Source organism: Mobula birostris, chromosome 6 (genome assembly GCF_030028105.1).
Source record: "Mobula birostris isolate sMobBir1 chromosome 6, sMobBir1.hap1, whole genome shotgun sequence".
Classification (NCBI taxonomy): Eukaryota; Metazoa; Chordata; class Chondrichthyes; order Myliobatiformes; family Myliobatidae; genus Mobula; species Mobula birostris.
Window position 1 is genome coordinate 111,916,723 of NC_092375.1, and position 15,226 is coordinate 111,931,948.

The 15,226-nt window shown below is 42.7% G+C and overlaps 1 protein-coding gene across 1 annotated transcript; it reads left to right on the forward strand.

Annotated features, from left to right (window-relative positions):
* The first annotated feature begins 1,057 nt into the window (after window positions 1-1,057).
* Window positions 1,058-15,038, forward strand: LOC140199256 (tubulin alpha-1D chain-like). Its single transcript, XM_072260996.1, has 4 exons — window positions 1,058-1,151; window positions 5,068-5,290; window positions 6,650-6,798; window positions 12,396-15,038. Exons 1-4 carry the CDS (start codon window positions 1,149-1,151, stop codon window positions 13,368-13,370), a joined length of 1,350 nt encoding a protein of 449 aa, XP_072117097.1. The 5' UTR covers window positions 1,058-1,148; the 3' UTR covers window positions 13,371-15,038.
* The last annotated feature ends 188 nt before the right edge of the window (window positions 15,039-15,226 follow it).

Below are 15,226 nucleotides of genomic sequence, written 5' to 3' on the forward strand. Positions count from 1 at the left end.
AGAGGGTTGTAGGTCAGCCAGCTCCATCATGGGCACAAGCATCCCCACCATTGAGGACATCTTCAACAGGTGGGGCCTCAGGAAAATAGCATCTATCCTTGAGGCCCTTCACGATCCAAGACATTCCCTTTTCTCATTGGTATCATCAGGGAGGAGGTACGGACAGGAGCCTGAAGATGCACACTCTACATTTTAGGGAGAGCTTCTTCTCTGTGAAGAGGTCACTGAGAGCTATTACATTTTGAGCTCTGCCTCTGCATTTCCCTCACAAACTCCGGCTCCCTGTGCTCGGGACCGCAGGTGATAGCCTATCTATGTCTCTTATGTATCTGTCCCTATCACTACCATCTGGCACCATGTTCCACACACCCACCACTTTGTAAAAACACCTACCTCTGACATCCCCTCCATATACTTTCCTCCATTCACCTTAAAATATAGCCCTAGGAAAAAGATTCTGACTGCCTCAGAACATTTTGTAGACCTCTCATATTCCTTCACTCCAAAGAGAAAAGCCTTAGTTGGCTCAACCTTTCGTCGTAAGATATGCTCTCCCAGCTAGGCAGTAGCCCGGTAAATCCCCTTTAAACACTCTGTAAAACGTCCACATCCTCCCTATAATGAGACGACCAGAACTGAACACAATACTCTAAGAGTGGTCTAACCAGTTTTACCGAGTTGCAGTGTGACCTCGCGGCTTGTTTATTTTTGCAATAATGCCTTGTTTTACACATTCTTTTTTTTTTAATCTTCACAGTCTCGTACCATTTATATTCGATGTGTTGTCCGTACCTATGTGCTAGATGAAGAGCATCGGCCCAATATTCGCCCTCACAGATGCTACCTGACCTGCTGAATTCCTCTGGTGTTCCTCGCCTGTTGATATCTGCACGCAGGTTTTTTCCTATACGATGTCTCACCGAATTTGACTACTGCTTTGAGCGCGTACAGAGGTGATGGGCGGAATGGCTTTCGACGTCGCTGTGATCGGCTCCGGGCGGTATTACGCGACGCCCGCGCACGCTTTCGACTTCCGTCCGTTGCGGTAACGTACGTGTTACGTACAGGCGCAGAGGCGCGGTTGCGCATGAGCACTTGGTAGTTGACTGCCGACGACTCGTGGGTGACGGACGGGGGCGAAGGCGAAGATGGTTTGTGTTATTTTTCATTTCCAAAGATTGCATTTTTCCCTCCCTAGAACCGCGGTAATGATCAGTACGGGGTCGCCGAGTGCTCGACGTTTCATCTGGAGCATTTTCCTCACAAACTCCGGCTTCTCGCGCTCGGGACGCAGCATCCGGCGTTGAGTTTGTTCGCCAGTTGTTCCGGCGGTGGGTCGGGCGGAGTCCCATTCTCTCTCGGAGCACGGAATTTAATCTATATTGGAGGTGGTTATTGTGGCAGGAATTTCTCTCCCGCCTTGACTGACAACAGCCACGATCACGCAGGCGCATGTGCGAAATATACCGCCCGACTCCGCTCAGTGTCGTAGCAAATTGGTCTGTGCGCATGCGTGTTTTAAGTTCGTGCTTGAGTACGAATGCTGCATAAATTGGATTTTATTTATTTTATTGTCACATCTGCGGACGTGCAGTGAAGAGCTGTTCATTCTGATTAGTTTATTACACAGTGCACTGGTAAAGTGTAATGAAAGTGTAAGCTACGGGGTTCGGGCTTTTTTATGAAGGCAAGAGTCCATCTTGTAAACTTTTTACTGTTGGAATTCTCAAATGAGCGGTATTATCTGATCTGTGGACTATGCAGAATTTAAGGATACACTACTAGCATAGTCATCTTTCAAGTATTTGTCTCTTTTTATATATACTTATTGTAATTTATATTTTTTCTTGGTTATTATAACTGGGGGAGGTAGTGGGGGAACAAGCTCCCACAACCTATTAAGTGCTCTCAATGTGGTGTGTCTCAGATAGTTTCTGACAACCAAGTCCAGCTCCTGGCCTTCACGTGAAGATTAGCCTCTGAGCCTGGTGGAACTATTTTTACTATCAGGAAAAGGCAAAGGTGGATAACTGGTGCTTTAGACTTGTCGCTTTGGGCAAATGGGGCTTGTCAGCTGTGGTTAGGAGAAGGAAAACTCACATCTCAAACCTGTGTTGCCTTGTGGCTATACTCAGTCATGCCAAAGGCTTCAGGAGTAAACCCAAAGGTAAAATCTAGAGGTGGACTCCCTAAGGCAGTTCAATGCTGACTGGGAACTCTTGTGACGCTGCTGGTGCCAAACTGTATTGGTCTCTGCTGTTCCTTTGGATTTATCAGCTGTGTGGACAGGGGAGCCTGCTGCAGGGCAACAGCTTGCCCTCTGTATCATATTGCCCTGGCCTACTCCTGCACCTATTTTCTATGTTTCTATGTAGACAGCTAGGGCTCAATATCCATGGTCGATCAATGGAGGGCTTCCTCATTTTTTTTCTTATTATGTATGGCATTGTACTGCTGCAATCCAACAAATTTCATGACTTATGCCAATGATATTAAACCTAATTCTAATATATTTAAAGAATACAGATGGTGGAATACTCTGGGTCAAGCATCGTCTGTGGAGGGAATTGAACAGTTGACATCTCAGAAGACTGGAAATGTTGGTTCATTTTTCTCCATGGGTTCAGCTTGGACCATTGAGCTCCTCCATTGCTCTGTGCATTGCACCTTTTCAGTAATTTTACTGGCACATATTTATCCTTTGCAAATAAATCTGTTTACTTTTGTGGAGTCTGCATATTTGTGATGGGACCAAATAGTTTTGGGACAAGCAGGTCTGGATGTCTGATAAGAACGTTGAGCCATTCTAGCATTCAGTTTGTGAAATGCTGCGATTCTATTCTGAGAGTGTGTTCCCAGAGCACTATTATTCAGAACTATTTCAAAGTTCTCACAGGCAGCAATAAAACAAAGAAACACAATAGAAACCATGAGAAACTCCACACTACAAAGAGTGTCAAATATCCAATGTACGAAAAAAGAACAAATGATACAAACATGGAAAAATAAACAAATAATACACAGAACATGGACTGTAACATACCAGAAAGTGAGTCCACGGCCACGGAGCCAGTTCAGTGAGGCAAATGCCAATGGCTGCCTGCCACAGCTGCAGAGTCAGTTCAGCCCTGAGGTGAGTATAACCTCACGAAGTAGTGAGCTGAAAACTGGTTTGTGTCTTGACCTCAGCCACAAAGTGCCTTAATCTTTCTAATCTGGCTCAGTTTAAATTGGCTAAAGATCAGTGGTTTCCGGTGTTGGACTGAAAACCTATTATGTGTGTGAGAGCGAGGGGGGATGGGGGGACGCACTCACTTACCTATGTCATCTTGCACAATCTATACTCATGGCAATACTCCCTACTCAAGGGATTGACTATATTGACTGCATCACGTTGTAGTATGGAAACACCACACCTCAATGAGTCCCTGCTGCCCATTTTCAGCCATGTGACCAATTAACCTACTAACCCATATGTTTTTGAACCTGAAGAAAACCAACACAGTCAAAGGGAGTACGCAGAAACTCCCTTTTCACATTTCATTTGTACCTCTTGTTCAAAAACCTGTGTCCCCTAGTCCTTGCACCATCTGCCAATGGAGATAGATGCTACCCCCTTCCTTTCCAGTCCCCATGAAGGCTCTCAGCCCAAAACATTGACTGCTTATTCCACTCTGTGTTGCTCTGGATTTCTAGCATCTAAAAAAATCTCAAGTTACAGATTTTCTTTGTTTACCTTAGGTAAACCTTGTCATAATCACGTACCGCTTATCAACTTCTCACACAATCTGCCCATGACCACAAGAAATTTCAGAGCTGAGAACACAGTCCAGTCATCACACCAAACCTGGCTTCATGGACTCTACCTCCACTTCCTGCTGCCTTGGGAAATCAGCCAGCATAACCAAGGCCCTCTCCTACCACAGTCATTTTATTTTCTTCCCTCACCTGTTGAACTGAACAGAGAATCAGAGCATGAACCACCAGACTCAAGGATAGCTTCTGTCCCACTGTTCTCAGACTTTTGAACAGACCTCTCATATGCTAACAATAAATACCTGAACTCTTAGAACATAGAACATTGAAATTTACAGCACATTGTAGGCCCTTTAGCCCTCAATGTTGTGCCGACCATGTAATCTACTCTAGAGACTGCCTAGAATTCCCTAGCATATAGCTCTCTATTTTTCTAGGCCCCATGTGCCTGACTCTTGATCTCCTGAGCTACTGTACCTCATCATGTCTCCTGCATTTTATCTGTTAATTGCATTGCATTCTCTCTATCCCGTGACCACAAGAGACCATACGGAGAGTCATAGACATAACTCACATCACAGAAGCCAGCTTACCCTCCGTGGTCTCTGTCTACACTTCTCACCGCCTCAGTAAAGCAGCCAACATGACCAAAAATCCCACCTACCCATGGACATTCTCTCTTCTCCCTTCCTTCATAGGGCAGAACATACAAAAGCCTGAAAGCAAGTACCACCAGGGTCAAGACTATCTGCTACCCCACAATAGTTCCCTAGTATGAAAAGTGAGTCTTGATGTTACAATCTACCTCATTATGACCTTGCACCTTATTGTCTAACTGGCCAGCACTTACTCTGTAATTGTAACACTATTCTGTTTACTGTTATTGTTTTACCTTGCTCTTCCTCAAAGTTCAAGTAAATTTATAACCAAATTACACATATGTCACCATATACTACTCTGAGATTCATTTTCTTATGGGTATTCACAATAAATACAAAGAACTACAGTAGAATCAATAAAAAAAACCACACAAAGATGGACAACCAACCAATGTGCAAAAGACAACAAATTGTGTAAATAGAAACAAAATAATAACAACAGATGAGTAATAAATAATTTTGAGAACAGGAGTTGCAGAGCCCTTAAAAATGAATCCATAGATTGTGGAATCATTTGAGACCTTAGTGTTGAGGGGAGTGAAGTTGTATGTGCTTAATAAGGAACAAATAGTATGACATGCTGCTCTTGTAATGTCTAAAGTTATGGCTTTCCAAGTTGTGTTTTCTACTAATCATTTTCTTTTCCCTACAGCGTGAATGTATCTCCATCCATGTTGGCCAGGCTGGTGTCCAGATGGGCAATGCCTGCTGGGAGCTGTACTGCTTGGAGCACGGCATCCAGCCAGATGGACAGATGCCCAGTGACAAGACCATTGGAGGTGGAGATGACTCCTTCAACACCTTCTTCAGGGAGACTGGAGCAGGGAAGCACGTTCCACGAGCTGTCTTCGTTGATCTAGAACCAACTGTGGTTGGTAAGCCCTGCAAGAGAAAAACATTTAATTCTGTTTATGGAGCCTCTTAATAAAAATTCAAACAGCATTTCACCATATTATTGCTAATTGTGTGCGTTGTGGAAGAACAAAAGGAAGACTTGCTGCCCTTCTTTCTATATAGAAAAGTGTGAGAAAAATGCCAGCAATATCTTGAAGAATCCCATCCACCCTGCTCATGTCCCACTCTCATCGGGCAGGAGGCTAAGTAGCATTCACGCCAGGATCACTAGCCCACCCCTCCACGCTTACCACCACCACTACTTAATCATTTCCTGTCAGTCAGTTTATGTACATGCACTCCTGTATCTAACATTACTTTGTTATGTATAATCAATGTATGTATATAAAGTCAAAGTAAAGTTTATTATTAGTACATTCATGTCAACACATACAACCCTGAGATTCTTTTTCTGTGGGTATACTTTTCAAATCTATAGAACAATAACTGTAAACCGGATCAATGGACAGCAAATTGCAAATGCAGATATAAGTAAATAGCAATAAATATCGAGCATGAAATAACAAGATTAAAAAAAAACTTTAAATGTGTAGATATCTCCTTTTGTTCAAGAGCATGATGGTTGAGGGGTAGTAACTGTTCTTGAATCTGGTGGTGCAAGTCCTGGGGCACTTGTATCTTCTACCTGATGGCAGCAGCAAGAAAAGAGCATAGCCTGGGTGGTGAGGATCTTTGATAATGGATGTTACTTTCCTACAGCAACGTCTCATATAGACATGTTCAACGGTTGGGAGTGCTTTACCTTTGATGTACTGGACTGAATCCACTATCTTTTGTAGGATTTTCCACTCAAAGGCATTGGTGTTGCCGTACCAAGCCGTGATGCAGCCAGTCAGCACACTTTCCACCTCACATCTATAGAAGTTTGCCAAGGTTTTTGATGACCTGCCAAATCAACACAGACTCCTGAGGAAGTGGAGGCGCTGTCGTGCTTTCTTTGCAATTATATTTATATGATGGTCCTGAACAGGTCTTCTGAGATAGTGACACGCAGGAATTTAAAAGTTACTGACTTTCTTCCTCTGATAATTACTGGCTTGTAGACCTCCGGTTTCCCTCTTATTACATTGAGTGAGAGGCTGTTGTTATTACACCACTCAGCCAAATTTTAAATCTCATCCTGAATGTTCATTCATCACTATCTTTAATACAGGCCACAACTATCTTATGTATTTATATTTATTGTTTTCTTTATCTTATTGTGTTTTTTTTTGTGCTGCATCAGATCCAGAGTAATAATTATTTTATTCTCTTTTACACTTGTGTACTGGAAATGACATTAAACAATAGTGAATCTGGAATCTAATTCTACATTCTAGATGAGGTTCGCAGTGGTACCTATCGGCAGCTATTCCATCCTGAGCAGCTCATCTGTGGGAAGGAGGATGCTGCAAACAATTATGCCCGTGGACACTACACCACTGGCAAGGAGCTGATCGACTTGGTCCTTGACAAACTCCGTAAGCTGGTAGGATTTTTGCATTACAATCTATAGAACAAGGGGAGCTAACAGTAACTTGTTCATTCGTTTAATGGAATATAATCATTAGCACATTACTCATGTATGATCTATTTTCATATATTTTATTAGAGGACCTGATGGTGCATTCGGCTATGATGACGGCTTCAGCGATTTTCCCTTCACATCCGAAAACCTGTGTTTCAATCCTGAACAGGGAGTGGATAACTAAAAGATCACATCTCCTTGATGCTCGTTAAGTCACAAGTGAAATGCCTTCTTATAGTTTCCAAACTAGCTGCTGGTAAACATCTGTCCACAGCTCTTAAGGTACCCCTGTCTTCGGTGGTTTGAAGGTGTGGATCATTGAATTGGCACCTAAAAATACACAAAATTACAATGGTCCAGGATAGGAGCTCGAAGAAAATATAAACTTTTAATAGATTAGTAGAGCATTAAAGTGGCCATAAAGAATGAGATTCTAATGCTCATTCTGCTAATTATTTAAATTTAGATTAATACATGCAAAATACTGGAGGAACTCAGCAGGTCAGGCAGCATCTATGGAGAGAAATAAACATTTGACATTTCAGGCTGAGACTCTTCTTCAGGACTGGAAAGGAAGGGGAAAGAAAGAATAAGGTGGGGAGGATAGGCGGATGAAGCAAGAAGCTAGGTGGGGGTGGGTGGAAGAGGTAAGGCTGATGAAGGAGGAATCTGATGGGAGAGAAGGGAAGGAGGAGGGGTACAGGAGGAGGTAATGGGCAGGTGAGAGGGAAGCCAGAAAGGGGAAATGAAAAAAGAGAGCAGGGGGGTGGGGAGAAATTACCGTAAGTAAGAAAAATCGATGTTCATGCTGTCTGGTTGGAGGCCACCCAGACCAAATATGAAGTGTTGATCCTCCAACCTGAGGGTAGTCTGGTCGTGACAGTAGTGAAGGCTATGGACCAACATGTTGGAATGGGAAGTAGAATTAAAATGGGTGGCCACTGGTCTTCACATGTACATCAAAGCATGTTCAACACAACGCAAGCAGCAACAACGGAACAGCAGCAGCAAAATTCCCTGGTGTGGACTCGCAGACCCAGGGCTTTGGCCTTGGTAAATTAGAGAACAGAAGTTATTTTATAGTGTTATATTTGACAGCAACTGACAGGATGACTGTAAAATTCCAATAGCATTTGAAGCCATCTGGGACAATTAAACTCATGAATTATATTCAGATTGTGAAGACCCTAAGACATAGGAGTGGAATTAGGCCATTCAGTTCATTGAGTCTGCTCTGCCATTCCATCATGGCTGATTTGTTATTCCTCGCAACCCTATTCCCTTGACCTCTCTCCATAACCTTTGACTAATTACTAATGGAAGTCCTTAATAATAATAGATACTAATAAAGAACCTATCAATGTCTATATTAAATATACCCATTGACTTGTCCTTCACAGCCATTTATGGCAAGGGAAGTAGCTCAGTGAAATATGAAGTCCAAGGAAGCTCATTGCAAAAGTTAAGGCTGACAAGGAATTAGTGTATGCTTTATTGATTGTTCCCCAAGTAGTAACTCATTTAGTCAGGGTTTAATTTTGGTTAGATAATTGAAAGGTTGTCTGAAAAATGGCAGATGGAATTTAATATCTGAGGTGCCGCACTTTAGGAGGACAAACCAGGGTAGAACTTACACAGAGAGTGGTAGGGCACAGTGTGTGGTAGAACAGAAGGAGCGGTGAACATGGATCCATAATTCCTTGAAAGAGGCATTACAGGTAGATAGGATCTTAAAGAGAGCTATTGGCACATTGGCCTTCATAAATCAAAGTATTCACAGGAGTTGGATTAAGGATTAACTTTATTTGCCATATACATTTAGATTTACATATACATGCAGAGAGACAGAGGGGTGTAAAGTGAGGGTAGAAGCAAAAAGTAGTAAGGTGAAAAGTAAAAGTGGCAGGCCGACAAATCCAGGGCAAGCATCAAAAAGGGCCACTTTTCAACATAATTGTATAAGGGCTAAGAGAGTTGTAAAAGAGTGCCTGAAGGCTTTGTGTGTCAATGCAAGGAGCATTTGTAATAAGGTGGATGAATTGAAAGTGCAGATTGTTATTAATGATTATGATGTAGTTGGGATCACAGAGACATGGCTCCAGGGTGACCAAGGATGGGAGCTCAACGTTCAGGGATATTCAATATTCAGGAGGGATAGACATGAAAGGAGGTGGGGTGGCATTGCTGGTTAGAGATGAGATTAATGCAATAGAAAGGAAGGACATAAGCTGGGAAGATGTGGAATCGATATGGGTAGAGCTGCATAACACTAAGGGGCAGAAAACGCTGGTGGGAGTTGTGTACAGGCCACCTAACAGTAGTAGTGAAGTCGGAGATGGTATTAAACAGGAAATTAGAAATGTGTGCAATAAAGGAACAGCAGTTATAATGGGTGACTTCAATCTACATATAGATTGGGTGAACCAAATTGGTAAAGGTGCTGAGGAAGAGTATTTCTTGGAATGTATGCGGGATGGTTTTTTGAACCAACATGTCGAGGAACCAACTACAGAGCAGGCTATTCTAGACTGGGTTTTGAGCAATGAGGAAGGGTTAATTAGCAATCTTGTCGTGAGAGGCCCCTTGGATAAGAGTGACCATAATATGGTGGAATTCTTCATTAAGATGGAGAGTGACATAGTTAATTCAGAAACAAAGGTTCTGAACTTAAAGAGGGGTAACTTTGAAGGTATGAGACATGAATTAGCTAAGATAGACTGACAAATGACACTTAAAGGATTGACGGTGGATATGCAATGGCAAGCATTTAAAGATTGCATGGATGAACTACAACAATTGTTCATCCCAGTTTGGCAAAAGAATAAATCAAGGAAGGTAGTGCACCCGTGGCTGACAAGAGAAATTAGGGATAGTATCAATTCCAAAGAAGAAGCATACAAATTAGCCAGAAAAAGTGGCTCACCTGAGGACTGGGAGAAATTCAGAGTTCAGCAGAGGAGGACAAAGGGCTTAATTAGGAAGGGGAAAAAAGATTATGAGAGAAAACTGGCAAGGAACATAAAAACTGACTGTAAAAGCTTTTATAGATATGTAAAAAGGAAAAGACTGGTAAAGACAAATGTAGGTCCCCTATAGACAGAAACAGGTGAATTGATTATGGGGAGCAAGGACATGGCAAACCAATTGAATAATTACTTTGGTTCTGTCTTCACTAAGGAGGACATAAATAATCTTCCAGAAATAGTAGGGGACAGAGGGTCCAGTGAGATGGAGGAACTGAGCGAAATACATGTTAGTAGGGAAGTGGTGTTAGGTAAATTGAAGGGATTAAAGGCAGATAAATCCCCAGGGCCAGATGGTCTGCATCCCAGAGTGCTTAAGGAAGTAGCCCAAGAAATAGTGGATGCATTAGTGATAATTTTTCAAAACTCATTAGATTCTGGACTAGTTCCTGAGGATTGGAGGGTGGCTAATGTAACCCCACTTTTTAAAAAAGGAGGGAGAGAGAAACCGGGGAATTATAGACCGGTTAGCCTAACGTCGGTGGTGGAGAAACTGCTAGAGTCAGTTATCAAACATGTGATAACAGCACATTTGGAAAGCGCTGAAATCATCGGACAAAGTCAGCATGGATTTGTGAAAGGAAAATCATGTCTGACGAATCTCATAGAATTTTTTGAGGATGTAACTAATAGAGTGGATAGGGGAGAACCAGTGGATGTGGTATATTTGGATTTTCAAAAGGCTTTTGACAAGGTCCCACACAGGAGATTAGTGTGCAAACTTAAAGCACACGGTATTGGGGGTAAGGTATTGATGTGGATAGAGAATTGGTTAGCAGACAGGAAGCAAAGAGTGGGAATAAACGGAACCTTTTCAGAATGGCAGGCAGTGACTAGTGGGGTACCGCAAGGCTCAGTGCTGGGACCCCAGTTGTTTACAATATATATTAATGACTTGGATGAGGGAATTAAATGCAGCATTTCCAAGTTTGCGGATGACACGAAGCTGGGCGGTAGTGTTAGCTGTGAGGAGGATGCTAAGAGGATGCAGGGTGACTTGGATAGGTTGGGTGAGTGGGCAAATTCATGGCAGATGCAATTTAATATGGATAAATGTGAAGTTATCCACTTTGGTGGCAAAAATAGGAAAACAGATTATTATCTGAATGGTGGCCGATTAGGAAAAGGGGAGGTGCAACGTGACCTGGGTGTCATTATACACCAGTCATTGAAAGTGGGCATGCAGGTACAGCAGGCGGTGAAAAAGGCGAATGGTATGCTGGCATTTATAGCGAGAGGATTCGAGTACAGGAGCAGGGAGGTACTACTGCAGTTGTACAAGGCCTTGGTGAGACCACACCTGGAGTATTGTGTGCAGTTTTGGTCCCCTAATCTGAAGAAAGACATCCTTGCCATAGAGGGAGTACAAAGAAGGTTCAGCAGGTTGATTCCTGGGATGGCAGGACTTTCATATGAAGAAAGACTGGATGAACTAGGCTTGTACTCATTGGAATTTAGAAGATTGAGGGACGATCTGATTGAAACGTATAAAATCCTAAAGGGATTGGACAGGCTAGATGCAGGAAGATTGTTCCCGATGTTGGGGAAGTCCAGAACGAAGGGTCACAGTTTGAGGATAAAGGGGAAGCCTTTTAGGACCGAGATTAGGAAAAACTTCTTCACACAAAGAGTGGTGAATCTGTGGAATTCTCTGCCACAGGAAACAGTTGAGGCCAGTTCATTGGCTATATTTAAGAGGGAGTTAGATATGGCCCTTGTGGCTACGGGGATCAGGGGGTATAGAGGGAAGGCTGGTGCAGGGTTCTGAGTTGGATGATCAGCCATGATCATAATAAATGGCGGTGCAGATTCGAAGGGCCGAATGGCCTACTCCTGCACCTATTTTCTATGTTTCTATGTATTAGGAATTTGCTGTGGTGTGTTGCTGTGAAATTCAACAAAGAACAAAGCTTTCAACAGTTAGAAAGAATTGGGATGTTACGTTGAAGTTGTAAAGGATGTTGGTGAGAGCAAATTTGGAGTATTGTATGCAGTTCTGGTCACCTACCTACAAAATTTACAATGATGTTGCTGGAACTTGAAGATCTAAATTACAGGGAAAAGTTGAGTAGGTTCGGACTTTATTCTCTGGAGTGTAGGAAAATGAGGGGAGATTTGATTGAGGTATACAAAATAATCAGGAGTATAGATAAGGTTAATACGAGCAATTTTTCCTGAGGCTGGGTGAGATTAGAACTGGCGGTCATGGGTTAAGGATGAAAGGTGATATATTTAAGGGGAACCTGCGGAAGAACTTGGCTCAACGTAGTGCGAGTGTGGAACAAGCTGCTAGTGGAAGTGATAAATGGGTCTTTGATTGCAGCATTTAAGAGTGGTTTGGATAAGTACATGGATGGGAGGGATTTGGAGGGCTAAGTCCAGATGCAGGTTGATGGGATTTGGCAGGGTTCGGCATGGACAAGATGGACTGAAGGGCTTATTTCTATGATACTGGAGAAAATTGAGATTTTCTGCCTTCTATCAATAATTTCTTGCTGCATCATAATATGTTCCCTTTCTACTGTCTCATCACAGGCTGATCAATGCACAGGACTCCAGGGATTCCTAGTCTTCCACAGTTTTGGAGGAGGCACCGGCTCTGGTTTCACCTCTCTACTGATGGAACGTCTCTCAGTGGATTATGGCAAAAAATCCAAGTTAGAGTTTGCCATCTACCCAGCTCCTCAGATCTCCACTGCCGTGGTTGAACCCTACAACTCCATCCTGACCACCCACACCACCCTAGAGCATTCAGACTGCGCCTTCATGGTAGACAATGAGGCCATCTATGACATCTGCCGGAGAAACCTGGACATAGAGCGCCCAACTTACACCAATCTGAATCGACTAATTGGTCAGATTGTATCCTCTATTACAGTATCCTTGCGCTTTGATGGTGCCCTGAATGTTGATCTAACAGAGTTCCAGACCAATTTAGTCCCGTACCCACGTATCCACTTCCCTCTGGCTACCTATGCCCCTGTGATCTCAGCTGAGAAGGCTTACCATGAACAATTGTCTGTGGCTGAGATCACCAGTTCCTGCTTTGAGCCAGCGAACCAGATGGTGAAGTGTGATCCTCGCCATGGCAAGTACATGGCTTGTTGTCTGCTTTACCGGGGTGACGTGGTGCCAAAAGATGTCAATGTTGCTATTGCTAACATCAAGACCAAACGCAGCATCCAGTTTGTTGACTGGTGCCCCACTGGTTTCAAGGTTGGCATCAACTACCAGCCTCCCACTGTGGTGCCTGGTGGCGACCTGGCCAAGGTGCAGCGTGCAGTCTGTATGCTGAGCAACACCACTGCTATTGCCGAAGCCTGGGCTCGCCTTGACCACAAGTTTGACCTGATGTATGCCAAGCGCGCCTTTGTGCATTGGTATGTGGGGGAGGGGATGGAGGAGGGGGAGTTCTCCGAGGCCCGAGAAGACATGGCAGCCTTGGAGAAGGATTATGAAGAGGTTGGTGCAGATACTATTGAGGACCAGGGTGAAGAGGAAGAATATTAGGTAATCAAAAACCATCCCTAATTATTGATTGAGGGTAATTTGCTGATTGGATTCATTCCAAGCGGGAAAATTGATTTCCAGTATTTTTTTTCCTGTCAAGTGGAAATTGTACTCTTCCTGTTAAGCTAATGTTGCTTTTGATTCTGCTGAATGTTGCAATTATGAGAATACATAAAAAAAATTTCAGCTGAGTAGACAAACAGTAAGCGTTTGTATATCAAAAAAAGATTATTAACCATGTATGTATTAACTATAACACAATACAGCTGTATACCATAAAAGGTGGATGTAAATGTTATAATTTAATCCATATACTTCAATGACTTGACATTTGAATTACTCGATCTAATAATCTCACATGCAAAAACATACCACTGCAGGTAATTCAATGTTATTCCAACTGTTCATTGTTCCATATATGCGGAGCAAGCACGACAATAGAGTAGTACGACTAAATGTTTTACTGAATCATATTAGTAACTACACACTGGACAACTTCGTGTGGAAGCATCCAACCAGGCCCACTGCGATGGAATACATGTGTACTCGAAAGCCCGTGCTGACAAAAGAGAGTGAGAACTCTGCGTATAGGCGGCCTAAACAACTTAATGCATATTTGAGCTGATAGCAGTTCACTTATGATGACGGAGTTGCCCTCAATTTTCACTACCAACACCACCACATAGCCAGGCAACACAGCTAACAGTAACTGGTTGATGTAATTAATCTAAAGTATATTTGAGATTATTTATGATGCTATTAGGCACGAAATTGGGAACAGGTGTACTCAGAATAGAAATGCCTCATTATATGGATGTGGAAGCTTCAGAAGCAAGGGAGACTTACTAGGATGTTGGCTGGACTAAAGAGCAATCCTAGCACAAAAACAGTCTATTCTGTCCATGCCAAAGTAAATCAAATATAAAACTGACTTGAAAATGAAAGGCTGAGAGTGGTGGTGAAGAGCTTATTTTCTCATTGAAAGTCTGTGACCAGCTTTAGGAGGATAGGTTGAGCAAGATGGGGCTTTTTAGAGTGAAGGGGTATGAAAGGTGACCCGATAGATGAGTACAAGATGATAAGAGGCAGAGATTGAATGGGTAGTCAGAGACTTTTTCCCCCAGCCTTAAGACGGTCTGAATCAACGTTCCCTCCCTCCCTTTTTCCCCAGGGTGGATATGGCTAATGATGGGGCATAATTTTAAAATGATTGGAGGGAAGTATAGTGGGTATGCCAAAGATGTTTTATGGATAGCGGTGGGTGGGTGGGTGGAGCACACTGTTGGGTTGTGGTAAAGGCAGATACATTCAGGACATCTAGGTTTAGAGTAGGTTAAAGTATTGTTACAACTTCATAGGTGAAAGGACCTGCACTGTTCTATATTCTTTAGGAAAGTTTCAGTGCAATAATAATGTCTTAATATTACCCTGCAATATAATTGGAGTGGAGTAATTGCAAAGGGCCCACTTCAACAGAGGAACTGCTTGAGACAATCTCTGTGGACTGCTGTGATCTAGAGCACAGCATTAGTGTAAAATGGTCAAGGATCAAATTTATTCATAAAATAAGTTTCGTGTATTAGGAATTCGCTGTAGTGTGAGTGTAAGAGTAAAGAATTATATGAAAAGAGTTTAAAATATGGATATGGAATAAACTGCATAAATACATATACCAGCATATGTGTACATGTAAACAGCATTATTAAAAAGTGGCTTAAGTGTTTACAGTTCAGTGCAGTGACTGAGATAATGGATAAAAGTGGTGGGGGAGGGGCTAACTGATCAGATTAAACTACCTGGGGGAAGAAACGAGATGGTGTGGGTTTTTTTGTTTTAATAGCCTTACAATAACTTGG